Consider the following 26,076-nt stretch of genomic DNA (forward strand, 5'->3'; position numbering starts at 1 on the left):
TAGGAATTCAGTGGAAACGGGGACTCAGGGACAGAGTTAACTTTCAGCCTCTAGTTTTGTAACATACATTCATGTTACTTTCATTTTTCTGTTGTGATTTTTTTTTTAATTCAGCTATATGGCAAGTACAAGTAATCATGGATAAAGCAACCAATACATGTACTTATAAGCATTTGCTTCTCCTATTCCTAATCCCCCACTTCCTACTTTCGGGGAAGATGTTTTAATTAGTTTTAAATTATGGGGTTTTTATTCATAGAAATAAATCACTATATTTATTGCCAAATAAAATTAATATTTTCCATTGATGTTGTGCACCTCTCACATCCAAGCCTATTTTTTCTTGATTACTATCTACTACAAACATGCCAGCATTGGAACAAATTAAGTCAACCTTTGAAATCTACTTTCATAAATAAATTAAAGGTTTCTTCAGTAATCTGGACCAAAATAAAATTTTACAACATTTAGATACAACCGAAAAACAACTTACTTTGATAACTCCTTCATTTCTTCTTCATAAACTTTCTTTCTTTCTGACAATTCTTCCGGCAAGTAACGAACTATTAGTTCTTCTGTAAGGACAGTCTTTTTATAAGTTCTGCTTGCCAAAAACTATAGAGAAGAGAGTTAAAGTTTAAGTACTAATATTTAATCAATTCTGTCTAGTCCCCATTCCAAGAGCAAGATAGCTCAAGATGGTTTGCAAACAGTGACAAAACAATGAATGCAGCAGCTTCCTGATGTAAAGTTGTTCTAATCCCCCTTCCTCTCTCACCCTTTCAAAAATGTTACATTATCTCTGGGATACAAGAGTGGACACACTATTCACTTCAGTGCCCATAAGCTTCCAGAAGGGTGCATTTATCATAGGCTCTACAACATAATCATAAAAAAAATAGGTACTCTTCAGACCTGTGAGAATAACTGACTTGCAATTAACTGGCAGTTCCAAAAAGAGTTGAAAACAATTCAGTTTGACTCAAAAATTCCAAAATATTTCAGGTTTGGTTCAGCATATCAAAAGAGTTGGGAAAAACTTGTATCAGGCCATCTAAAGAAAAAACATTTTGGATAGCGATGGTCCCTTATTACCTAGCTGTTAAAGCACTGACCCAGAATGTGAAAAACCCAGGTTCAAATCCCCACTCTAGAACAGGGACTTGAATCTGGGTCTCCACCACTCCCAGGTAACTGCCCCAACCACCAGGGTCAGAGAATATTCTCAGTTTCTTCTGTTGAAGCTACTCCACTCTGTGTAAAGTGTTTAAGTATTCACTGGACCGGAGAGAGTGAGCGAATGAGAATGACTATTGCCCAGTGGTTAAGGCACTCACCTGGGAGGGTAGGCACCACTCAGGTTCCAGTCCCTGCTCCAATGAATATTTAATCATGTATGTAAAGTGTAACAGCTTCAGTAAGAAAGAAGGGGGGAGGGTGCTTTAACCAGGCTAAAGGGTGTAAGTGTTCAACACCACTTGTAGTTTGGTGAATTTAAACGAACAAAAACAAAAACGTTTAGGTTTCAGAAGTGTTGAAACAAAGCTGGTTTGACATTTCTGAATTTCTTCTGAGCCTTAACCCTCCTGCCCCCTCCCCATTTTGACTGAAACAACTAATTGAAGCAGACAGGAGCTTGTGAAATTTTTTGGTCTATGCAAATCAGCATTTTTCTGCTAAATATTTTCTGTCCCCCTCCCCCATCACCACAAAAGCCCAAAACACTTTTGTCAACCTCTAGTCCTCTTTACTTAGAGTAAAGGACATAATCCCTTTTGACTCTAAAGCTGCCAAGTTATTGCCACCTGAAGAGTCTAAATATTTGGGAATCACGTTTCCTGCAGCTGAGCATACATTCTCTACACCGGAATGGCCAGAAGCGTACTTTGTTCACCAACACAGTATCAGTAGAGATACTGCAATGACAGTACAGCCTCTTCAGCATTTTCACAGTCTTTGTTAGAGACTACAAAAACAACAAAAGCTTATGCCCAAATAAATCTGTTAGTCTTTAAGGTGCCACTGGACTCCTCGTTGTTTTTGTGCATACAGACTAACACAGCTACCCCCTGATATTTGTTAGAGACTGTTCAGACAAAAACTAAAACGCCTAATTTCAATGTGAGAAAGTAACGAACAATTTTGGTCAGTACTTCCCTTCCCTACAGCCTGCTCCAGATTATTAATACACCTTAATAAATACTAGTGTTCGTATTCAGAATACGTCTGGGAAGAGCACAACAAGACTACTATGTTGGCCCTATATTGTTCAGCTGTATGTATGCAAAGAGATTTTGCACAATATGCCAAGATCTTAATAAGAGCTTCTAAACAAACCCCTCACAAATACAAACTTACTTCAGAGAGCTTTTCTTTGCAGAGTGGGCAATACGGGTTATGATCAAGGCAACGCTCGAGACATTTGAGACAAAACGTATGTCCACAGGGAGTGGTAACAGGCTCGTAGAATAACCTGAACACAACAGTTGGGACAAAATAAAATTGGTTCTTTATAATTTCCATCCAACACACAAACAACACAGATCGTAATGAGTCACTAAGCCTATCATTTTTAAAGCTATTTTCCCCCTGCAAGTTGATCTTATGTGACATTTTTATCATCTAGTCTCTATCCTATGATGTAAAAGGGATTTCATTTTTAAAATAAATCCATTATGTTGACATGTTGCAAAAATAATTCCAGCCTCTCCAGTGAAGTTAACATTTATTACATTTTTGCAAAGATGAAACAAAACCTTTAGTTCATGTTAGAATAGCTTCCAGTACAACCCTTCCCTCAAAACCAAATAAATTTGATCTAAAGTTTAGGAAGACTCTCAGCTCTATGCAGTCATACCTCATGCAGAGGGAACACTCGAAGTCAGATGCATCCACAAGGATTGCTGGTATCTCACGTAACACAGAGGTGGCAGAGTTTTCAAGTACAGTATCTCCATCTAAGGGAGAAGGACAGCTCTATGTCAAACATTCAGGTAAAGCAGGCACTATGTACGTACACATTATGGAATCAGAGTAGTGACCCTATGCTAGTTTTCTACTATGAACCCAGTTTTTGTATCTGTTCTCTATGAACACAAACTCCCCCCCGCAAAAAGCTCCTTTCCACCTTAAATATTACAGATGACCTCCTTCCAGAGGGTAACTTTTCTGAGAGGGTACTGTTTGAGAGCCAAAGTTTGAGACAAGACAAAAAACACTTCAGAGTTGGAAATAGGTTTTAATTTTTCCAAGAGTTTCATGTTTCAAACAAAACCTCCCCAACCCCCTCCACCCCCAAAACAAGCTTAATTTAAGAACTCCACATTTGTTTTTTTAACACCCCCTTCTCCCTCTGAAGTCAGGACTATTGCATTTAAGTATTTTTTGGGAAGGCTGGAGGTAAATGTGCTAACACATTTGAATCTGAGAACTTTGCTTTTGCAATAATGTTTAGTGTTCTCAAGGGCAGGCACTGTTTATAAGAGTGAAGAGCATTAACGAACTTCTAGCATAACCTGCTTTGTTAGGAAGTTCTGTATAGCTGAATTCCTGATTTTCAAGAATTTTAAACTTAATGCACAGCCCAGAGAATTAAGCTCTGTGACTAAACCAAGCAGGCTGAGCGTTTAAGGGCTGAAGCCAGAAGAGCTGGACTAAGAGACCTTACTAAATTCACAGGTTCAGCCTAAGTCCCCCAGATCTGAAGACTCCTAAATTCTTGGGTCTTGAGAAACTTACAAATGCCTCAAAACTGCGTGGACAGGTCTTGTCTCCCTGTAGACAAGATTTCTACAAGTTTGGACCTAGAAGCTCTGTAACAGTATAAGCTCCATAATGGTTACTCTGGCACTTACAAGGTCTGATCCTGCAATAAGATCTCCGCAGGCAGATTCCTTCATCTGTGCACAACTCACGGCAGGATCAGTATCTTTGTCCAATAATTTTAAACACTGTTGTTCAAAAAGTCTAAGCAGCAGAAAGTCTAGAAGTACTAAGCAAGAGTTCCAATACCATTGGCAACTCTGCCTCCTAACCCTCTGGTGGAGGAGTCTAACTAGATGCCACATGAAAAATTAAGTTCCCCCCCTTCATGCGGTTACAACACTATGCTTTGTCATGGGACAACCTGTACAAAACCCTCTGGCCTGTATCAAGCACAGGGGAGAGGTGGAGGGCATGGGGGTCTTGTGGCTGATAGATTAGTGGTTTTCATAGAAAATGTTTATCTTTAACCTATATCTTGAGTGTGGGATCCCTGAACAATAGCAGGACCCTAAATGGGCTATTCAGGGGACAGTAACAGGGCATCCCATCTTGTATAAACTGTAAATTGACAGTTAAAGTGTGAAATGGCTCTAAATCCCTTACTGTGAAGGTAGGGGAAGGTTACATTTCCCACCCCGGTGATTGGGTGGGTTTGCAGTTCACAGGCCACTCTGTAGGAGTTTTCCTATCACAGCAGGGTGGGGGGCCATTTTTATTACCTGGAAGAAATGTGTTGTGTGTGGAGAGGTGGAAAACAGACAGCGGTACTCTGCGTGTAAATTTCAAGGCAGAAGTCAGATTTCTAACCTTCAACATTTGGTGAAACAATGAATGGTAATACAGTGGAGATTTAAAAAAACATCCATTAACCACTTATTTTACTATACAGCACATTACTACCTTCTAGCATTCCTTCACACTGCTAACCCCGTTACAGATTTTTGTTTTAAAAGCCTGAAATATCTATGTAAGCAGATGCATCAAATAGCAGAATGGATGGGGCTACTGCTCTTTTAAATGGATTCTTGGTTTTCTGGGGAAAATAGATATTAACATGTAAAGCAAATTAGCTCCCCCTCGTTGGGCTTACTGTGCATCTTTTTCATGTAAAGAGAGACTCTGAAGTTTAGCTATACCTCAGAGACCTAATAACTACAGCAGTCTTGTCACTAGCAGCACAATATCTAAGCTGTTAGGGAATGAAGCATCAGAAAGGCAACATTTGCAGAAGAGAAGTGTGTATTCCTTAGATGAATCAAAACTGCTCTGGAACAATATTGATTTTTAGACAAGGGTTTCAACTCTACTCATCACAACAAACAAGAATGACTAGTTGTCTGAAGTCGTGTTGCAGCCGTGTAGCCCTCTGACCACACATGCCTACTTGTCACCTACCACCCCACACTAGAACCCATATGGGGTATCAAACAATTGCAACCCATAGCCAATGGGAACCACATCCTGAAAGAAATCTTCCCTGAACTCCCTCTTCTAGCCTTGAAACAACTCCCTCACCTCACCACGCTCATCACCAGAAGCAAGCTCCCCACTATGATTTTGAGTGAACTCACACACAAAAAACAAAAAAAGACACCATATCACCTCTGGGTGAACGCTTTTCACAAAGCGATCACTCTATATCTAACCTATCAGCACTCATCCTCAAAGGAAACCTACACAACACCCTCCAAAGATGAACCTGGGAGCTTAAATTCATAACTTCGCTAGGCACTAAAAATGATGGTCTTAATAAAGAGACAGGATTTCTAGTTTATTACAACAATTTGTAACCCACTACCTCCCCATTTTTGTCCTATTATTGCAGAGGTGTTAATGGGCCACTTCACATTGTATAGTCTCTTAGAATGTGTCTTAACTACTTGTACTAAGATCTGGTCCACACTGAGGGTATGTCTACACTTAAAATGCAACAGAAATGCAGCTGCACCACTTCAGTATAGACACTACTTACACCGATGGGAAGGCTTCTCCTGTCTGCATAGGTAATCGACTGCCCTGAGAGGCGGTAGCTAGGTTGATGGAAGAATTCTACGCTGGGGGCTAGGTCAATATTGCTGTCTCTCTCCGGGTACGGATTTTTCACACCCCTGAGAGACATAGCTCTACTAAAGTAAATTCCTAGTGTAGACCAGGCCTAAGTACTTTCCCAGACCTGAAGAGCGCTCTCTCTCTCTCTGTTTTACCTACAAACAGTAACAAAGCAGTGTTATTTTCCTATCTCTTTTAAAATAGAGTGTCATAACCCAACACCCCCACTACCCCCATCAACCTCCCCTCCCCCCCAAAACACAACAGGACAGACCTTTTTTAGGAATCTTATTAGGGACATCCAAGCTTTGTAAATCCATCAAGTCACTGGATAGCTTTCTTTTTAAACGTGCACTAGGTAAGCTGGAGAGGATTGTTCCCAATGACTTTTTATTGTCTTCAAAATGCAAATCCAGTACATTGTGAGAGAGAGATGAATTAGTGCGAAGTACATCGGGCTCTTGGGACAGGGCTTTTGTTAATCTGAATACAGTATCCTGAAAAGAGACAAACTGCGTGAAAGTCAGACAGATTTTGTTTCCTCGTTTTCTGCACTAATTCTATCCATAGAAATGATAAGACAGTAGTGTCATGGTGGCAACCTGGTAACTGATCTGAGCCAATACTAATAAGAGATACTTGCTCCAATTGCCTCAGAAATAGAGGGCTATTTCTCTCATTACAATTCTCATTCTTTTCTAACCACCCCTCCTGACATCATATAATTGTGCATTCTCAAAGTGCACACAGAATAACAAAAATAAAATGTTATTTAAAACATGATGAAAACAGCAATTTGGCTCTCTTAGAAAGTGGTACCCCAATCTAATATTAGGTAGCCTCAGGGTATGCCTACATAGTAAAGAAAAACCCATGGCTAGCCCGTGCCATTCGACTCAGGCTCGGACTGTGGGGCTATTTCCAGGTTTGGGCCCAAGCTCGGAAGTCTACACAGTAATGAAACAGCCCCACAGCCCAAGTCGCACAAGTCCGAGCCAGCTGGCCAGCCATGGGTTGATTTTTTTTTTTTAAACTGTGTTGAGAGATCTAAATACAATTCATACTTCCTTCTATCTTTTTATCATAGTGCTCTAAAATTTGAGAAAGGAAGAGATGCACTAGTAATAACTAAGTTTGTATATAAACATATGCAACAATTCAAGTCAGGTAGATTGGATATAACAAGATGCTTAATATTAAAACCAAGAGTAAATTTGGTTTGAGTATTTTATTCTTTACCTCAGAGCACCCAGCAGCAGAACCATCATCAACAGTATTTAAGCTGCTTAAAAATGCAGGTTTCAACCTTGTCCGACTAGAGAAAGGTGCAGTGAGGCTGTCATGCACATTTTCAAAGGCTGGGAAAAACATCTCGCACATTATCTAGTAAATGAGAAAAAAAATTTTGAGATAAGTTACAGAAACAAACGTGTGTGGTCTAAATGAAGATTACTTGCTTGTAACCAGGGTTCTTCAAGATGTACTCTGCATATTCACAGGTGTAGCCTGCACGGTTAGAACTCTAGCTAGCAGTAGCTCTTGGAGCGCTCACATGCCTTCCCCAAACCTCCCCACAGTGAACACTCAATGTTCCAGGGAGAGGGTATAAAAGAGGCATGGCACTCCAGCTACCTCAGTTCCTTCCCCATGTGCCAAGCCCTTTGTAAGGTGGACTCCAAGACAGTGGGGAAAAACAGGCAGGGAGTGTGAATATGCTGGTTACAGGTAAGTAACCTTCATTTCTTCAAGTGCCCTTGGCATATTGCCCCACGAGACAGTAGTCCTCTGATGAAGGATGGTGGGACCATGGAATCCTAATTGAATAAAGGACTGCAGAACAGCCATACCAAATATGCATCAGATCTAGATTCTACTTATGCATTTGAGTGGTCGACCTGCTCAGGTGATATACAAGGGTATTTTGTTCCCCTCTATACATGAATTGTTATTGGGTGATCGATCACCTTGTTACGAATCCCAGACACCTTGCCTGTATGCACAATTGTAGGGAACGAACTCCCCTTTATTTCTTCAGATAATATAAACACTGTCCTATTGTCTGTCATGATCTGGCATACCCTATGTTTGACTTGAGGCAGAAGTGATTTGAGCGTCAACCTGATTGCTCTTAGTTTTAGATACTGATATGTAGATTCTTTTCCTTTGGTGACCAGTGAGCTCTTACCAATAAATTTTTGTTTAAATGGGCACCACCCAACCCAGCATAGACGCATCAGAAATAGGTATTACTGATAGCAAGACAGATTACTGATAGCAAGACAGACCGAAAGGTATAACCTTCATTACATTTAGAGCACATCCACCACATCAGTGTTAACTTTTACGGTAGAATTACAAATTCGCAATGAACATCATGTAAGCCAAGTTTGTAATTTCTCCTAGCCAGTGCTCTTCCCCCACCCTGGTTCCTGCTACCCCCTACAATATTCTGTATAAGACTCTCTTATAAAAAAGAGTCCAGGCTACAGACTCTCTCCACACACAGCAAGTTATGCTGTCGATTTGGATTTCTCTGCCTGCAGCATGGGTGAGTCTGATTTTCCTGTGAATCATGCTTTTCCGGTGTTCTGATTTGCACCAACAAAATTTAGGTCTGTGCCCACTGAAAACCTAAACTGTTCCCTGAAATTCTGGAAGTAATTCTATTAGACACCATTAAGTTGAGATTAGACCTCACTTCACTCAGCCTATAAGCATCTGCAACTTGCTTCCACAGGACAGTGGTAAGGCACATAGTTTAGTAAAACTCACCTACAAGCAAGACAAGGAGGTGATCAAGGAGATAGAAGTCTCTCCCATGGCACAGTACTGTGCAATTAGATACACTAAGGTTTTATTTGATATTATGCCAAAATGGGTTGTTGTTTTTTTATTAACATGGAATGCATCTGAATCCAAAGATTTTCCTTAGCTGTAGGGCACAACAGACCCGCATACAAAAGAGTGGCATGATGTAGTTACTGTACCTTTTGGGCTTCTTTCTTCATTAAGCTCCATTCAGGATTTAGGGCAACACAATAAAGAAACTCCTTCAGTGCTTCTTCAGTCCTTCCCAATCCAGAAAGAGCTTGTGCTTTCACATAATGACCCTGCATGCAAACAAAAGGTGTGTGAAACTGACATTTCCAAAGTGACTGATTGTAACACGAGACCAATGAACACTGCTTTTATTTTCTCAAGACACACGGCACTCTTTCAAATGGAGCAGAAGTTAGAAATAGGATGGGGAGTGGGTTGCAATGCTCTGATCTAAAAGTACAAGATGGATGCTTCCATTCCTGTTGTGGCCTTTCCATGAATTGGAAACCAGGAATGGAACACAGCTTTTCCTGAAATTCTTGCACAGCTCCACAGACCCTCTGGATAATGTCAAGTGATCTCATTTGAGCAAACCAATAGGTAACCCTTTTACTTCTGGACCGAGAGAGTCTGGCACCAGTCATGCGGCTCAACTTCAGATAGGGGTAGTTGGGAGACCTACAGATAGATCTGAGGCAAGCCTGGGTGGCTTCTGATGCTGCACTTGTTCTACCTATCACTTGCAAAGAGGCATTAGTTTTTCCCCTGTTGTACTTAATGGACTGCTTCAAAATTTACCATATAACCTGTACCATATAACCTGTATTTCTTTCCACAGTGTCTAACCTTCTCCCTCCCCTTCCCCTCCACCCTCCCCCCCAAAAGTGCAGCCATGGGTCATGTCTGAGATTTAGATACACACATTGTTGAACCAAATTTGAGTTTAAAAAATTTGAAGTAAATGTAGCATTTTCCTCAGAAAAGTGATACAGTGTAGAGGGCTGGTTGAGCCACTGGGGGAAAAAACAAACCTAGAGGGAATTTCAGGAGGTGGAGCATTCCCCTACTGCCAGTGACTGACAAGTCTAGTTTTGTCTCCAAGCATGCCAATGTACCCATTTTAACAGATCAGTGGACCTTAGCATGAAGGACCAATGGATGTTCACGTCACAGCAATTCCATGCACTAACACAGATTTAAGGTTCCACCACAGATCTTGTTGTTTTATGTAGAATTTAAGCTTTCATTCAAGTTTCTAGCCGTTGGTTGCCAAAATAGCCTTCCAAAAGTGACCTGGAAAAGTTCTGTCCTCACCACAAAGAAACCCTGATTCATGCTTCAAAGACAGAAATATGTGAGTACTGTACCTTGGGCCAGAGGGGTTTGTTTTGGCAGAGTGCATCTGCATCATGGAGAGCTTGTTGATAGTTTTTCATGGTTATCCACAGTTCTGCTCGTTGTGCTATTAACGAACATTTGCAGGGAGCTGGGAAAAAAAAAAAAAAAAAAAAAGGTTAAGAACTCCACAAAGTGAAGGATAATCACGTGTAAAACATAATATCCTAGCCTGAATTTGAGTTCTCCCCATGCTATTGCAATGAAGTATTTTATTTGTATGCTTACCTACTAGAAACAAACAAAATCCTTTTCTTCCTGTAAGCTATGTATATTCCTTTCTCAACATGGCACTACTCAATTATTCTCATATATTGAAAGTTCAGGGCCAGACTCTTAAGAGTTTATGGATAGGGCTGGCAGAATTAGATTTTTTTTTTTCTTAATTATGACAATCAATACTGATTCTTATTTAAGGTTTTTTTCTCCTAGCTGGGGGGAGGTCAGGTTGGGGCTGTGGGGAGTTCCCAGCACCAACAGTGGGGCCCATGACATCAGGAGGCTGAGGTCTTGGCCCAGAGGAGCAGATACCTTCTCTTCCTCCCTCCCCTCAGGGTGAGTCCTGGCCCTGGAGGAGGCCAACCTGCTGCCAAATGGCTGTTCCTGGCCAACAGCCATTCTGCAGTGGGCTGGCCGCCTCCAGGGCCAGGGACTCGTCCTCCTCCTTGCAGTCCTGGCCTGGCATCACAACCTCCCCCCCATCCCACCACCCAGGACTGCAAGTCTTCCCTGCATCTTGTGCCTACTGGGATCCGGTGTCACCAACCCTGCGGCAGCACAGGGAGCCCTCTGAAACCCCACTGTCATGAACCCACTCGTTCCTGTGACAGCAGAGCTGGAGAGGGCTTCCTGCGCTGCCCCAGGGCAGGTGCCACCTGAACCCCACAGGCCTGCTGACTGTTGCCCATTGATTCCCCCCCCCCCCCAAATCAATTTCAGCGTCTCAGCTGAAATCCATGTTTACCAACATTTATTGACAAACTGAATCCTGAGAAGCCTAATTATGAATACGTAGCAAATAACGTCCTCTGACTCTTCACAATTCTGTTGTATGCTTTTCCCCGTTCCTTGGGGAAAGACACCTAACGTCAGTAGTGCCAAGCACAATTCTGGGGCAATACAGACACTCCCCAACTTATGCAAGCATTCTGTTCCGAAATGCCTTGCATAAGTCGAATTTTGCGTAAGTCGGGAACGTATACCTGATAATTACAGAAAAAACCCACTTACGGAACCTTTTCCGTAAGTTTGGGTTTGCCTAACCTGGGGAGGGTCCGTATGTGGAAAAACAAATCTAAATAAACACTGCACACATTCACTGAAAAATATAAAATGCACAGAGTAAAGGCACCCCAAACCTTATGATCCTGTTTACCACTATGCTATGTCCCTGCCATCTTCTAACCTCCACGTAAAGTAGATATAGGTCTATGATAAAAGTCTTTTAGCTAGCTGACATCTTAAGCCTTGTATACTTTGGTGGCAATTCATTCACGAATCCGATGAACTATAGATTGTAAGCCACTTAAACATCATGGCTTCCCCTCCCCCAGTTCCCTAAAGACTTGGGTATATGGAGTTTAAGATGCTTAGTCCTACAGCTCTGAGGGTATGTCTACACTACCCGCTGGATCGGGGGGGCAGCGATCGATCCAGTGGGGGTTGATTTATCACGTCTAGACTAGACACGATAAATCGACCCCTGAGCGCTCTCCCACTGACTCCTGTACTCCACTGCCGTGAAAAGCACAGGCAGAGTCGACAGGGGAACAGCAGCAGTCAACTCACCGCAGTGAAGACACCGCGGTGAGTAGTCTAAATACATCGAAAACATAGGTGGAGTTGTGTAATTTTGATTTATTTCCCCCCCCCCCCCCACCGGTGTAGACCAGGCCTGAGCTAGCACATAAATGTATGTGGGAAGATACAGGTTTGAACTCTTCACCCTCACACTAAATCTCTGCACAGCACTTTCCTTACTCCATTGTGTGCCATGGGCTCTGTCTTTCTCGCTGTTACTTTTCCTTTCATGCCTTTTTAAACACTTTCCCTTTATATCTAGAATAATCTCCATTGTCTCCTCAATATGGACTTTTTCCTCTCCTTGGATTTTCACTGCAGAGTTCCCTTATTTTCCTCCCCAGTTACTCAACCTCAAATTTTAAAAACACTCCATTTCATACCCATTCACAATATAACTTGTATTTGTTTTAGCCCTTATCCCACTTCCTTACCCTTTTTGTATCTTATCTTTATTTTATGCATGTTTCCTGGCTCCCCATTTAAAGTTCCGTAGCCATCACAGTTCAGTTATAAGCTTGTCTTCAGAATCACAAGAGCGTTTTTCTCTTTTAATGAAAGGAAAGCAGCAATTCTGGAACACAGCAGTGCAGGGAAGGTTGAATTCAGCATCCAATTCCCAAATAGCCAAGTACACAAGGACATGAAAATATATGAAAGGGGAGAGCGCTGCTCTTTTTCCTCCAGAAGTAGTACAAATGTCAAGAGTTAGATCAAGGAAGACAATGACAAGTATGACAAGCTACTTCAGGATTACTACCTCGGTTTACTCTGAAATGTAAGGCATGGCCCATCTTATGAATAATGGTCTATAAATGTTAGGTTGGCCAGAAATAAGACTTTCCAGAACTGCTAAAGCAAAGTTTACCAAGAATATAGATTGAAGAAAAACAATTTTCTCCAGAAAGATTAGTTGTGACAAGACCCAAGACTAAGCAATTGAAGTTGTGTGTGCACAACTCCAAATGAGTTCACCTGTGCACAAAGCTTAGACTGAATTACTTACATTTGTAATCTTATCATTCACGCACAGTATACCGCACTGAGAGTTTAAATTTACTAACTATACAATTTAAGAATAATAGACAGATTAAAGTACTTCATACTGGATCATATCCAGAACTAACTGTCACCAGGAAAATATATTATGGTATAAGCTGCTACTGAACTCATTCTACAACACTAAATTAAAGCTCATAAAGTAACAGTTTTGGGTGGGGGGGAGGAGAAAAAGGGAGTCACTCCCCAGTGTTAGAGTTTAAACTGAAATTTAGAGAATCCAGGTGGATTATTACATATCTATAAAGTACCTTAACTCCAAGTGATTGCAACCTCCTGGTACACTCATTTATAAGGGAAAATTAGAGACTAAGTTACACATTCGGCTCAACAAATGTGGAATTGATAGGTTCCAAGATGCTGAACAATAAACGATTAAATCTAAGTTAAAAAAACAAACCACCTACACACCCATAATTTAACACAGGCAATCACAAGGGTCTTTCTTTCAAAGCTCCCATCTATCCAGACCCTCTTCCGACAGTTGGCCAAATGGCCATATTTAAACTTGAACATTTGACATTTCTCTGGGTTTTTTTTAATCTGACTTCTACACCCTTTATGAGATCACCAAAATTGCTGCCCCAGGGGTCTGATGACGTCCTGTTCACGCTTGAACAATAGTATCAAGTTGTTCAGGTTGAAGTATTTTATGAGAGCGCCCACCTGAACTTATTAATGAATTAGCTTCAGCTCTGCTCACATCCCCTTTGAGTTCAATTTGAAGGCATTCATCAGAATGAGTTTTACTCATATAAAATGCGAGTAAAAAGCAAGTTTTGAGTACACATGTGCCAGCATTCACACCAAAAACCGTTACACTGTACGTGGGTTAGAACACTGACACAGCCTGCAGAATTCCTCAGAGTGCCCTGGCACACAGACAATTAAAGAAGCCAGACCACGGACTGCAAATACTAAAGATAGGATCCTGTACACACATTGGGTACATTCAGGATGATTAAAGTCATTCTGACAATAATTCTTGTAGTAAATAGTTTTTCCAGGTATTAGGTGTCAGCCAAGCCACGTGTTGCTTGGAAAGGAAAAATATTTAAAGTTTCTAAAATTCTCTTAATCCTGCTCAGCTACCATTTCTCCCTGAAATATTAGAAGCAGTTTCTTCAAGTCCTTTTCCCAATGCTAAATGAGTTACACATCCAATCAAAACAATATCATTAACCCACATGTTCAAAATTTCAGCTTAGGAAATGGTCTATTTCAAAGTCTCCATAATCGTCTATTGTTCACCTGAGGACTCCGAGCTGTCAAAGACGACCTGGAACTGTATAAGTATGTCTGGGGTCCTGATCCTTTTTATTTCAGATCTGCTTGATGCTTCATGCAGGCTTGAGGGCACAAATGAACAGATTTGGCCCAAAGGACACGACTGATCAAAAGATTGTGATCTCTAGTGCATGGGGGACACACACTAGAAGTGGAACACAAACACACACTTGAACTGATACATTACACATACCTGGTCCAGCATACTTAGCAGTTGGTTGGCAAAAGGCAACAATATACAAAACATTTTACCCATGAGCCAGTGGAGTGGTTTTTATTTTAAAAATCTCCCCCCTAAAGATAAATGCATGTTGCATCACCATTCTCGTCACAGTTTAGAATTCCAGCTAGTGTGATTTGAAAGCTTCTACATCCCTTGAGCTGATTCACAAGGGACTAGATAGGAGGCAGATATTAATTATTACACAAGTAGTGGAGAGCATTTCAGGCCAGTTCCCAAGAAAAACGCTGATTCTAACTTGGGAAGTTCAGTTGCAAAAGACAGCATCTTTCCTGACATACATGCAAGTGTTCACAAACTAACCAAGTGATGCTTAGGAGATTAATTTGGAACCCAGTGTACAGAAATACTTTAGATCACTTGTTTCAATGTGCATTTCTTTGAACACTTAATATTTACTATGTAGGTTCCTTAGGTCCTTCTGAATTTTCTTGGGCCTGATCTATACTAGAAAATTAGGTCTGTTTAAAATGCATACCCTGGAGTGGTGGTGTTAAGCTGACCTAAGTCTCCATGTAGATAGTGCTAGATTGACAGAAAAATTCTTCCGTTGACCTAGCTAGCACCTCTCGGAGAGATGAATTACCTACATCGACGGAACAACTCCTTCTGTCGGCATAGGTAGTGTCTACACTGAAGTGTTTCAGCAGCATAGCTGTGCCACTGTGGCATTTAAGTGCAGACAAACCCTCAGTTTTTAAGACTTATCATGCACCCACTTATCCAAGTCATTAATATATTTGTACACCAGATTTAGACCACATTTTTAGAGCACCCTGTTATTAGTGTCATTCCACACTGAAGACTAACCATTTCTCGTCACTTCATTTTCTAGCTTATACATTTTTTTTTTTAAAAACAGACCAGAACTTTGTTCTTTTCACCCTATGATTACTTCCCTTAACAATTTGCAAGGGATTTTATTAAAATCTTTTTGAAAATCCAAATAAGTTGTATCTACCAGTTTTCCTTTGTTCTCTATTTTACTGACAAAGTGAAAAGTGTCAGAGAACGTTAGACTGAAGAAAATTATTTACTTAAAAAAGTGGTTTATTTCTACTATAACATGTGTATCTAGGTGCTTTATACCTCCATTCTCCTCCTCTAAAAACACCCCCAAAGAACCCCCGGATGCTATTTCACCTAGTACGGAACAAAGACTCACTGGCTTCTAGTTTTCATATCCCTCCCCTGCACCCAATTTTAGAAATTTTAGCTTTCCACAGTCCAGGAGCTATTTTAATAATAATACATAGGTATTTATGGCACTCCACAGAAAGTAAAAAACACAACACAACTCAGACTTACAACCTATGTTAAAAATACTTCCTAATCAATATAATTTGGACACTCAGAATGGTTTTTCTATGTCACGTAATAGGTCCTCCAAGTAGCAGACTATGTATATTTAAAACTGCACTGCCATCACTACTAAATCTTGCTAATCACTGAGATAATTAGCCAAGAAACAGTATAAGAGATTCTAAATTCTGCCCAGAAGAAAATCGGACATATCAAGAGGGAACGACTAGCTTCCTCCCCTTACCTTGAAATTACACCTCTAAATCTAATGAGGAAGGAAGTAGTCCTACATCAGATCAGCTACATAATTTATATATAATGTCTGCAGTCTTACCCTCAAAGATGCTAGAATGAACTTTGAACAGTGATTCCTCCCCGCCCCCACCCCCCACCCCTTAAATACAAAGGAAGCCAGCATCAGAGAGATTCAAGAGCATTCTGGTGCAGACTTAGCTTTGCTTATACCGAACAGTCTCCCTCCACTCCCCCATCAAGATCCAAATCACCTAGAACTTTTGTTGGAAGTATATTGCTCACTCTAGGAATTGTGTATGTGGAAACCCAGTTTCCCCTCCTATGGGAACTGAAAACAACTTACACTTCTAGGCAGGGAGGGTGGTTTCTTTGTACAGTGCCTAGCATGATGGGACCCTGATTCCCATTGTGGCCTCCAGTACTACTTAGGGTTACCATATTTCAACAAGCAAAAAAGAGGACGGGAGGAGCCCCGCCCTAGCCCCTCCCACTTCCCGCCCCCCCAGAACCCCCAACCCTCCCCCTGTTCCTTGTCCCCTGACTGCCCCCTCCTGGGACCCCTGCCCCTAACTGCCCCCCAGGACTCCACTCCCTATCTAAGCCTCCTTGCCTCTTGTCCCCTGACTGCCCCAACCCTTATCCATATCCCCACCCCCAGACAGACCCCTGGGACTCCCACGCCCCATCCAACCACTCCCCACCCCCTGACAGCCCCCCCCAGAACTCCCAATCCATCTAAACCCCTCTGCTCCCTGTCCCCTGACTGCTCCGATCCCCCTCCCCACTCCTGCCCCCTGACAGCTCCCCCCCAGAACTCCCAGCCCCTTACCCCCCGCTCCTTGTCCCCTGACTGCCCCCTCCTGGGACCCCTGCTCCTAACTGCCCTCCAGAACCCCACCCCCTACCTAAGACTCCCTGTTCCTTGTCCCCTAACTGCCCCCTCCTAAGACCCCCCCCAACTGCCCCCCAGGACCCTACCCCCTACCTGTACCCTGACTGCCCAAAACTTTCTCCACTCCCCCCAAAAAGCCCCCCCCCGTTTCTTGACTGCCCCCCTCCAGAACCTCCCTGGCCCCCTTACCCTGCTGCTCAGAACAGGGTGTTGGGCTCTGTGCCAGCCGGACACATGGCTGAGCTCCCCAGCACAACAAAACCCAGTCCCTGGCCCTGCACAGTGCTGCCGGACCGGGCTGCAGGAGGAGGAGCTGCCGGCTCAGAATGCAGGGAGGGAGGAGGAAGCTGCTCCGGAGTCCAGCCCGGGACTTTCCTGCAGCCCTCCCAGCCGCTCGCTCTGTTCTGCCGGGGGAGGGGGGAAATCCTGGACATTGTGAGTGCTTTACAAATTCCCCCCGGACGCTATTTTTAGCACAAAAAGGAGGACATGTCCGGGTAAATCCGGACGAATGGTAACCCTAGTACTACTAGAATATTAAATACCTCTCTGTGGGGAAACTGTACAGAGCTTTGTATACTTGAGTGCTAAGCATAATTTTCAGAGTTCAGTGGATCTGTCAGGGTTACATTTTGATTTATGGAAGCTTCAGCAGTATACCTCCATTTGTATCAATGGATATCAACACGGACTGGGGAATCAGATAGCCTTGGCCCAAGGCTGTTATAATTCAGTGAAGAATTAAAAAGAACAAGCTACTAAAGAACATCTTTTACTGCTCAAACGTGACCACACACTATTTTGGCTATGTAGCCAATAGAGGGAGCAAGTTAGCAAACCCTGTTTTGTAAATGTTGATCTCACTGATGCTTATGAAAGCAAACGAGGCAAACAAGAGCCACCAGGTTTTCCTGCTCTCATGAAACAGGGCAAGGGAATTTTAATGTTGCTAAACAAAAAAAGGACAAAGCATGTCATGACTGAAGAGTAGAGAAGTTTCCATGACCATACTTTATCTCAAAAAAGTACAATACACACAGGCTTGGCAGTATCTTTTGAGGGAAGCTACTTATTCACTGACTTCCACAAGCAGAACACCTGGCATCTCTTGCACAAGGAAGATGGTTGTTGACCAGGCAATTTCAGTGGTAGAGCTGCATTCCTCAGAGAAACATAGCAGTGATGTCTCAGAAGGAAGTGGATGTTTTAATACCATTTCTGTCCACCTCTTCCCCCATTTGAAGTTTACTTAATGAAACCCTTATTTGTAACACCCTGAGGCCTTAATCAGGACTGAGGGCTTCATCATGCTGAGCACTATAAAGAAATAGCAGCTATCCCTGCCCCAAAAGAGCTTTCAGTCTAGTTGTAAGACCAGACATAAGTGGCTTAAGAAAAACAACCCCACACAATTAAAAGGGGCAGGGAGGGGGTGGGGGTGCTGTGGCACCCCACAAGGGTAACAGCAGTAAAGTCAAAATTCTATTAGCTAGCTAGTAGTAAACCTGATTAGTCCAATACAAATCTTTAAAAATAAAAATGTTACCTATTGCTTTATTCTCTTTTGTATGAAGGGTGCTTTATGCATCTGTAAAAAGCTATACCAATAAAATATTAAGTAATGCACACAGATTAGGGTGAAATAGGCTATTAATTTTCATTTTTATAATTCGAATCCATCTGTATTTTTATAAAACTTTATAGTCTTGTTTTCTGTGAAAAGAATCATAAAAAACATTTGAGCAGGGAAGTAAAAAAAATAAGTGTCCTGAAATGAACTTTATAGCAAAACTAAACAAAAAAATAAGATGATTACAAAGTTAGGATTAGTTCAAAACTTTGCACTCCCACTCTACTTCGTCCCTTTCTCCATTATAAAGAGAGATTGCAGTTAACATACTAAAAATAAAAAGGTCTTAGCCAATGACTTTCTTGTATTATTAGTAAATCATGCATCATTTAATTGTACATACTACTCTGCCTAGTTTTTTTTTTTTTTTTAAATTAACATTTAGTGTACTGCACAACCAATCCCATAACCTATTCTGTATTTATTCCTCCTCATCCTTCATCTCCCTTGGACGTTATCTGCTTTTCCACCCACTCCTGTATCTGACCATTTTTCATTTAAGTCCTGAACCTGCAATCTAATCTAGAGACTTCTGCACCCAGGTGTAACCCTATTGGCTTCAGAGGGACTCTGCAATCAGGCAGATCTGCTTGCGCATGCCCATCCACAGGATCAGGTCCTTAAACTGTAAACTCTTTAGAGCAAATTCTCATCTGATATTTTCAGTAAATTAACTCAGTGCATTTTAGACCAATAACACCTGAAATAGTATTAATGCTCTTCTGCAATCAAGCAGATTCAATTGTTAAAATAGGAATAGAAATCTGCAAGATAAAAAACAATAATCCATATGTAAAGAATCCCTACCTCATAAGAATGAGTGGATGAGATAGTCTCTAGGTAACCGTACCGCCCACTTTAATTTCTTTTTCTGTGCACGTGCACCAGCTAAAAGGAGCAGGTTTCTGAGTCACGTTTTAAGCAAATTTGATATATAGGGCACTTAAGAAGGGGCATGAATTTCCTTTTTGGCTCAAACCTTTTCCAGAAAGGGTATCATTCATTTGAAACATGTGCTAGAGAGACACACACTTCATTTGGTTTTAAAAACGAATAAAAAAAATCCCACATCATTTACAGTCATAAGGGTGTTTTGTTCTGAGCTTTCTCACAGAAGGACTAAAAATGTGTAATCTGACAACGGTTATATGGTGTTCTGTACTTTGTACTGCAAATTAAACATTACATTGATTAATTCTTTAAACAGCTGTAAAAGATCTTCCAACCCAACAATCAAATTAGTTTTTTTTTTTTTTTGCTAAAGACCATTCCATTTTCAGAAATATTTTCCAACTTAAGCAAAGCCAAATCAGACACTTTCTGCACAGAAACCAGGAAGTGCTTCAGAGCTATTCAAATAAGTAATCGGCAAGTTCTCTATCACATAGGGAAACTAGGTCAACCTGACCCTCCTTCCCCTGTTACCTCCAAAAGAGAGAAGACAACCATAATCTTTGTGAACAGCTCAGGAAGTCCAACTTATCAGAGTCCCTCCTTGCTCGTCTGGGCTAGAGAAGGTTGTTGAAATGCATGGCCTTTCAGAAAGGCGGGCAGAAGGGAGAGCCATTATTATTTGCTATTATGTAATCCAGTACTTAGACTGTAAACTCTTCATGGCAGGAAATCATATTTTCTGCCTTTGTACAGCCCCTAGCCCAAGGGGGTTCCGATCTGTGTAGGATGCTATAAAAAAAACCAAACAAACTTATGTCATAGTCTTCCCTTAACTAGTAATGAATTCCGGTAAATTACGTAAAAGCCCCCACTTTTGAACAGGAATTCCGTTGTTTCTTCACTTTCTGGCTTTAGCCAACATGGATCCTCTCTCTAACCCCCTGCAGCCCTCTACTACAGGGCGGGATGCGGACTGCTTCAAAACAGATCATTGTAGTGCCTCATACTCAGAGTTTACATACACTGAGTTTCTGAAGCAAGGAGGGGAGCAGACTCAGAGGAAGAAAGATGAGAGCGCAATTATGATGTGAAACTTGGAACGTAGCATATAACACAGCTAACCTAACTGTCAGTGGAAGTATGATTGCCCAATTCTAGGACTGCTCTGCTGAACAATTTGCTTCTATCATACTCGTCTAGAGTCAGTTTCCCAAGCTAGGACTCATATGTTAAAATCCAGGACTGCAGTGGCTGTGAATGTGTTCCCCTGTTCATACTCCATCTCTATAAGGAGAGTTGCTTCACATTTGAGGAGAAAGATATGGGAACTCAAAGAAAAAGCACCTAAATATTTCACACATAGAACCAGAATTTCTCCTTTGTAAAAAAAACTGCAACTTTTATGACTTCAAGTCTCAGCCTTTCAAGTTAATTGTTTCTGATATGAAATTTGCTGCTTCTGTTCTAGGTCAGGTTTTTACGGTGGGCTATAAAATCTCGTTGAGTCCAGAGCAGCTCCAATAACTGAACTCCACTGTAAAAGTTTACTTTGAAGTTAATGGGAACTCTCAAGTGCTCCTCTTCTGGCTCCACTCTGTGGAGGGTTCTCTGGGCAGGGGGCGCTATGGTTCTTAACCTATTTATTATTTTGGGCCACAGGTTGAGAACCACTGCTATAGCACATATGAGCCCTCATCACAGGCCAGGACCCCACTGTGGTAGGCATTGTACAAACACGGAATAAAGGAACGGTCTGAGTCTGACCACCCTGAAGAACTTAAGTAGATTGTAAGTGGCAGGTCCCCTGCTTCACACTTTAGTTGAGAGAATTCTTATGCAGGGCTCCCACCAATACCATTCCACCAAACAGATGGCTCTTGAGAGTGACCATCGCTCCTGCTACTCCCACAGACAACTGGGGCACCGCATCACCCTGCTGCAAATTTCATTCATGGCGTCAGAGCACAGCATCATTGCCACCATCCTTGGAGTGTTCTGAGAGGTCTTTCCCCAAACGCCTCCTGCCTCCAACCTCTGTAAATACTCTCTCATCAATTCAAAAATTGCCAGCATCAACAGGCACAAGCCTAGTGATTTTGGTGCAGATTGGAATACTAGAAAAGCTTGAGTCAGTTGAAAAATTGTGGGCAGAGGGGTCTAGACTGGCTAGTGCTGCATGCACAGTAATCTCTGGGGGCCCACTGCTGCTACCTACTCATATCAGAAGCAGCAGCTTAATTTGCTGCATGGGGTGACTGACTGTAGCCTGTACTCTTACAGAAATGGGAGCCTTCCAGGATGGTTTTTGGGGCGGTGGGGAGGGAGGGAGAAGCAGGGACCCAGAGGGCAGTGGAAGGGTGGAGCAGGAACCGACAAGGGAATGAGGGGAAGACATGGTGGAGATGAGGAAAACAATGGCTAGGGGTGGGAGAAGAGATGGGGAGGGGAGGGAGAAAACAAGGACCTGGGTGGGGAGAGGAGAAAGCAAAGGCCCTGCTGTGAGGGAAGGAGGGAAAATGAGGGCAAAGACCCTGGCATAGGAGACAAAGGGTATAAAGGAGAGGAACAGAGAACCTGACTTGAGGGAGAGGCAGGGGGTTTGTAGGGAGTGTCTGCAATAGAGAGGGATGGGAAAGTGGCATACGGGGAGCTTGTGGGGGTAATGGAGGGATGCAAGGAGCTCTTGGTGTGTGCAGTTGAGCTCAGTCTACACAAGCTACAGCGTGTGCAACCCCCTACTAGAAATATCAGCAATGTGAAGCCCAGCTTTTCCTTGGAGCTCCAATTTGGGATAGCAGGAATGGTTCCTGCAAATGCTCACCGCACTGAAAGGGCAGGTGCACTGCATCTTTTACAAACATACCCTTTATTTAAAAGGTCAGCTGGTCAAGTGTACTGAACAGAGTGGATTTTGATTAAAATCAAATAGTTTTAAATCATGATTTAAATCACTAGTTAGGAAGACTCAATTTAATCATGGATTTCTATATAAAAATGCCTTCTTGTTAGTTGTTATAACCTTAATACATATTTTTCACAACTCAGAGATAGATGTAGGTTTCATTTTTAGAAGGCGCACACACTATACATTTCTAAAGTGATTTATTTTGAAAACTTTTCAGATTAGTTTTACAGCTATATCAGAAAATGAATGACTGGTTATTTCATTTATCAAAGGTAACTGAAGCAGATATTTATGAAGTCATTGGGAGGTGAAATATCTCCAATTCAACAAATTAATCATTAATATTTGGAGGATTTTCTTGCCATGCTGTATTAGGAGGAAAACATCACCAGTCAAATAAATAAAACAATTTAAACAACAACATTATATATTTTGGATTCCCCCCCCCCCCCAGGGCAAACAAAATATTTTAACAAAACAAGCACATGTCCCTTGCTTCTCACATTTATCTCCAGACTTCTCCTTGTCCAGATCTATTCCACCCCCAACAATCTTTAGAGAGAGGTAAGGGATTGACTCTGTGTACACAAATTCACAGAGGGACAATAGAGTTGAGGTCTTATTTCTCACCTCTATATATTAATTTATGTAAACATTTTTGCTGTTAACAAGCATGTTGTCTCTGGAGACACAAATCCACAGTTTGAGAACTGCAAAACTAAGCATCTCTGATGGTATCTTCTAGACCAGGGGTCGGCAACCTTTGGCATGCGGCTCGCCAGGGTAAGCACCCTGTCGGGCTGGGCCAGTTTGTTTACCTGCTGCGTCAGTAGGTTCGGCCGATCGCGGCTCCCACTGGCTGCAGTTTGCCGCTCCAGGCCAATGGGGGGCTGCAGGAAGCTGTGGCCAGCACATCCCTCAGCCCGGGCCACTTCCCACAGCCCCCATTGGCCTGGGACGGCGAACCACGGCCAGTGGGAGCCGCATTGGCCAGTGGGAACCGATGCAGCAGGTAAACTGGCCCGGCCCGCCAGGGTGCTTACCCTGGCGAGCCGTGTGCCAGAGGTTGCCGACCCCTGTTCTAGACTGAGCACTGAGTCCCATTGGGTAGATAGAAAGATTACCCTAAATAATCTATACTGAAGCCCCTGGAACCCCATAAAATTGGGTCCCTAATCCATGAACGATTGGAACTCATTTACAAAACTTTTCTTAAACTTAGAATATCATAAAATATCAGGGTTGGAAGGACCTCAGGAGGTCATCTAATCCAACCCCCTGCTCAAAGCAGGACCAATCCCCAGACAGGTTTTTGCCCCAGATACCTAAACGGCCCCCTCAGGGATTGAACTCACAACCCTGGGTTTACCAGACCAGTGCTCAAACCACTGAGCTATCCCTCCCCATGACATGAATATATTGTCTCATACTATAGAATTAGAATGTATAATTCCTATTCCACAATGAGATATCTTTGAGCTAATGTATCTTAATTAAAAAACTATCTTTAGATAAAATGCTTTTTGAGGAAAAAAAATCTTATTTTTTTATTTAAATCAGATTTTTTTTATAAGATTTTTTTTATTTTAAAAATCATTGATTTTTATCCACCCTGGTAGAATTTCTTTTTTCTTTGGGAAGTCTCCTTTTAAAATTAGAGACCATTCAATGCAAACATATTAGCAGTATGCATCTACATGCGAGATAACATGACAATTCACAAGCTGCAATATCTATTACAGACAATTTGTGGCATTAAGGGCTAACAAGTAGGAAAGCACCAGACAATCTACAGAGTCACTTTTGGCCAGCTTTGTCACCTGCAACTGTGGAAATGAGAGAAGTGTTACGTGCACTACCCTGACACAATGTTCAAGAGGGCTCACAAACAGGATTTTAAAATTTGTTTTACTTTTGGGAGAAAAATGCTGCTTAATTAAGTTTAAGCATCATTTATTGTTAAAGCCCTTACTAGAAATGGTTGCTATTACATCTTCAAGTCAGTGCACTTTACACAAAGATAGCATCTAGCTCTGCTGGCCTCATGTTAGGTAAGGTTCGTGCTCACATTCAGATATTAAGCAAATGTACAGTCTGGGTTCCAGAATGTCAGTTATTGTACAAAGTCTCTGTAAATACTCTCTCATCAATTCAAAAATTGTAGAGAATGTTGCCAGCATCAACAGGCACAAGCCTAGTGATTTTGGTGCAGATTGGAATACTAGAAAAGCTTGAGTCAGTTGAAAAATTGTGGGCAGAGGGGTCTAGACTGCCTAGTGCTGCATGCACAGTAATCTCTCTGGGGGCCCACTGCTGCTACCTACTCATATCAGAAGCAGCATCTTAATTTGCTGCATGGGGTGACTGTCTGTCCATATGCGGTCGCCAGGTAAACAAAAAGGTCTCATTAACTTCAAGTAGAGCTTTGCCACACTTACCCGTGAGCAGAATTTTACAGTTATTTTACAAGATGTGCAATTTGTTCAGGAGTTGTATGTGCAACAGAATGAATATGCCGACATCCTAGGAGACCATTAAAAAACTGCAGTTGTCCAGTTGAGCATGGAGAGGAGATCATGTGGCTACTGCCACAAAACTACTGCTGTCTTGTTACCTTTGAGAAGGGTACATCAGCCTTATTTATGAGGTGCTCAGAGGCGTGAAAATTTGTTCTTTTGGCTTGATAGCTCAATGTTTGCTATCCAAAGAGGTTCAGAGGAACTTCTGGCAACTGAAGGCACCAATTCCCCCAGCCAGTGACCGTCTGCTCTCCCCCTAGAATTGATCACAGCCCAGATTCCATTAGCTCCAAACTAAACTGAAATGGGGGAGGGATAGCTCAGTGGTTTGAGCATTGGCCTGCTAAACCCAGGGTTGTGAGTTCAATCCTTGAGGGGGCCACTTAGGGATCTGGGACAAAATCAGTACTTGATCCTGCTAGTGAAGGCAGGGGGCTGGACTCTATGACCTTTCGGGGTCCCTTCCAGCTCTATGAGATAGGTATATCTCCATAAACTTAAAGTCAGCAGTGTGGTGTGGAACATACAGTACATTCCTTCTCAGCCCCCACAGGAATGAAACAAGACAATCTGTTAACTGCGTATAATCTCCAAAATAGAGCATATTCCAGATACATACATGCAACTCAAATACTTCTAGCTTGTTAGCCATCATATATAAATTTAAGAAGGCTACACACATACAAAACCTGAAAGACAGGCAAAACATTTAACTGCTGGATTATATTGCCAGTAATTTTTGAATGTAACCACATACAAAAAAAGCTTATATGCCATATTTAATTCCTTTTTATTCTATGCATGGAAGTCGGATGCAATCTATGGTCACAACTGGGTTTTGTACCTTTGAATTGCACACCCTTACTCAGTCAACTTCCTTGGTGAGTAACTGCCACCTACTTCATCCAGTAATTGCACAGTTCCTTAAAAACATACAGTAGCCCAACTTCAAAATATATTTTATTTTGTTACAGAAAAAGCATTTCCTGTGTTCAGAGGACACTTCCAAAGCTCTAGAAGATGTACAGAAATACTGTATTATTCCTAAATCTAGTTATCAACAGAGCACTTTCATCTCAGTCTCTGGGTAAGAGGAGGAGGGATTTCTGTGGGTGCCATGGCAGAGGCCTTGGGCATTGTTCCACCTTGGTCCCTCACATTCTCTGCCTGTGACACGTAATAGTGGAGCTAATGGAAAAGCGGATATCCCAGATCACATGTGCTTGGTAACTTGTAGTAGTCTATGCCATGACAGTTTTCTGG

The 26,076-nt window shown here is 42.0% G+C and overlaps 1 protein-coding gene across 1 annotated transcript in view; it reads right to left on the reverse strand.

The window, feature by feature from the left end:
• Positions 1-26,076, reverse strand: part of LONRF2 (LON peptidase N-terminal domain and ring finger 2) — a 43,847-nt gene that overhangs the window by 9,113 nt on the left and 8,658 nt on the right. The window contains exons 2-8 of the mRNA XM_034757974.1: positions 10,002-10,120; positions 8,802-8,924; positions 7,054-7,197; positions 6,089-6,311; positions 2,858-2,957; positions 2,359-2,473; positions 494-615 (exon numbers count right to left, since the gene is read on the reverse strand). Coding sequence (XP_034613865.1) covers positions 494-615; positions 2,359-2,473; positions 2,858-2,957; positions 6,089-6,311; positions 7,054-7,197; positions 8,802-8,924; positions 10,002-10,120 — 946 coding nt within the window. The remainder of the gene's footprint in view (positions 1-493; positions 616-2,358; positions 2,474-2,857; positions 2,958-6,088; positions 6,312-7,053; positions 7,198-8,801; positions 8,925-10,001; positions 10,121-26,076) is intronic.

Source organism: Trachemys scripta, chromosome 1, assembly GCF_013100865.1.
Source record: "Trachemys scripta elegans isolate TJP31775 chromosome 1, CAS_Tse_1.0, whole genome shotgun sequence".
NCBI classification, from domain to species: Eukaryota; Metazoa; Chordata; order Testudines; family Emydidae; genus Trachemys; species Trachemys scripta.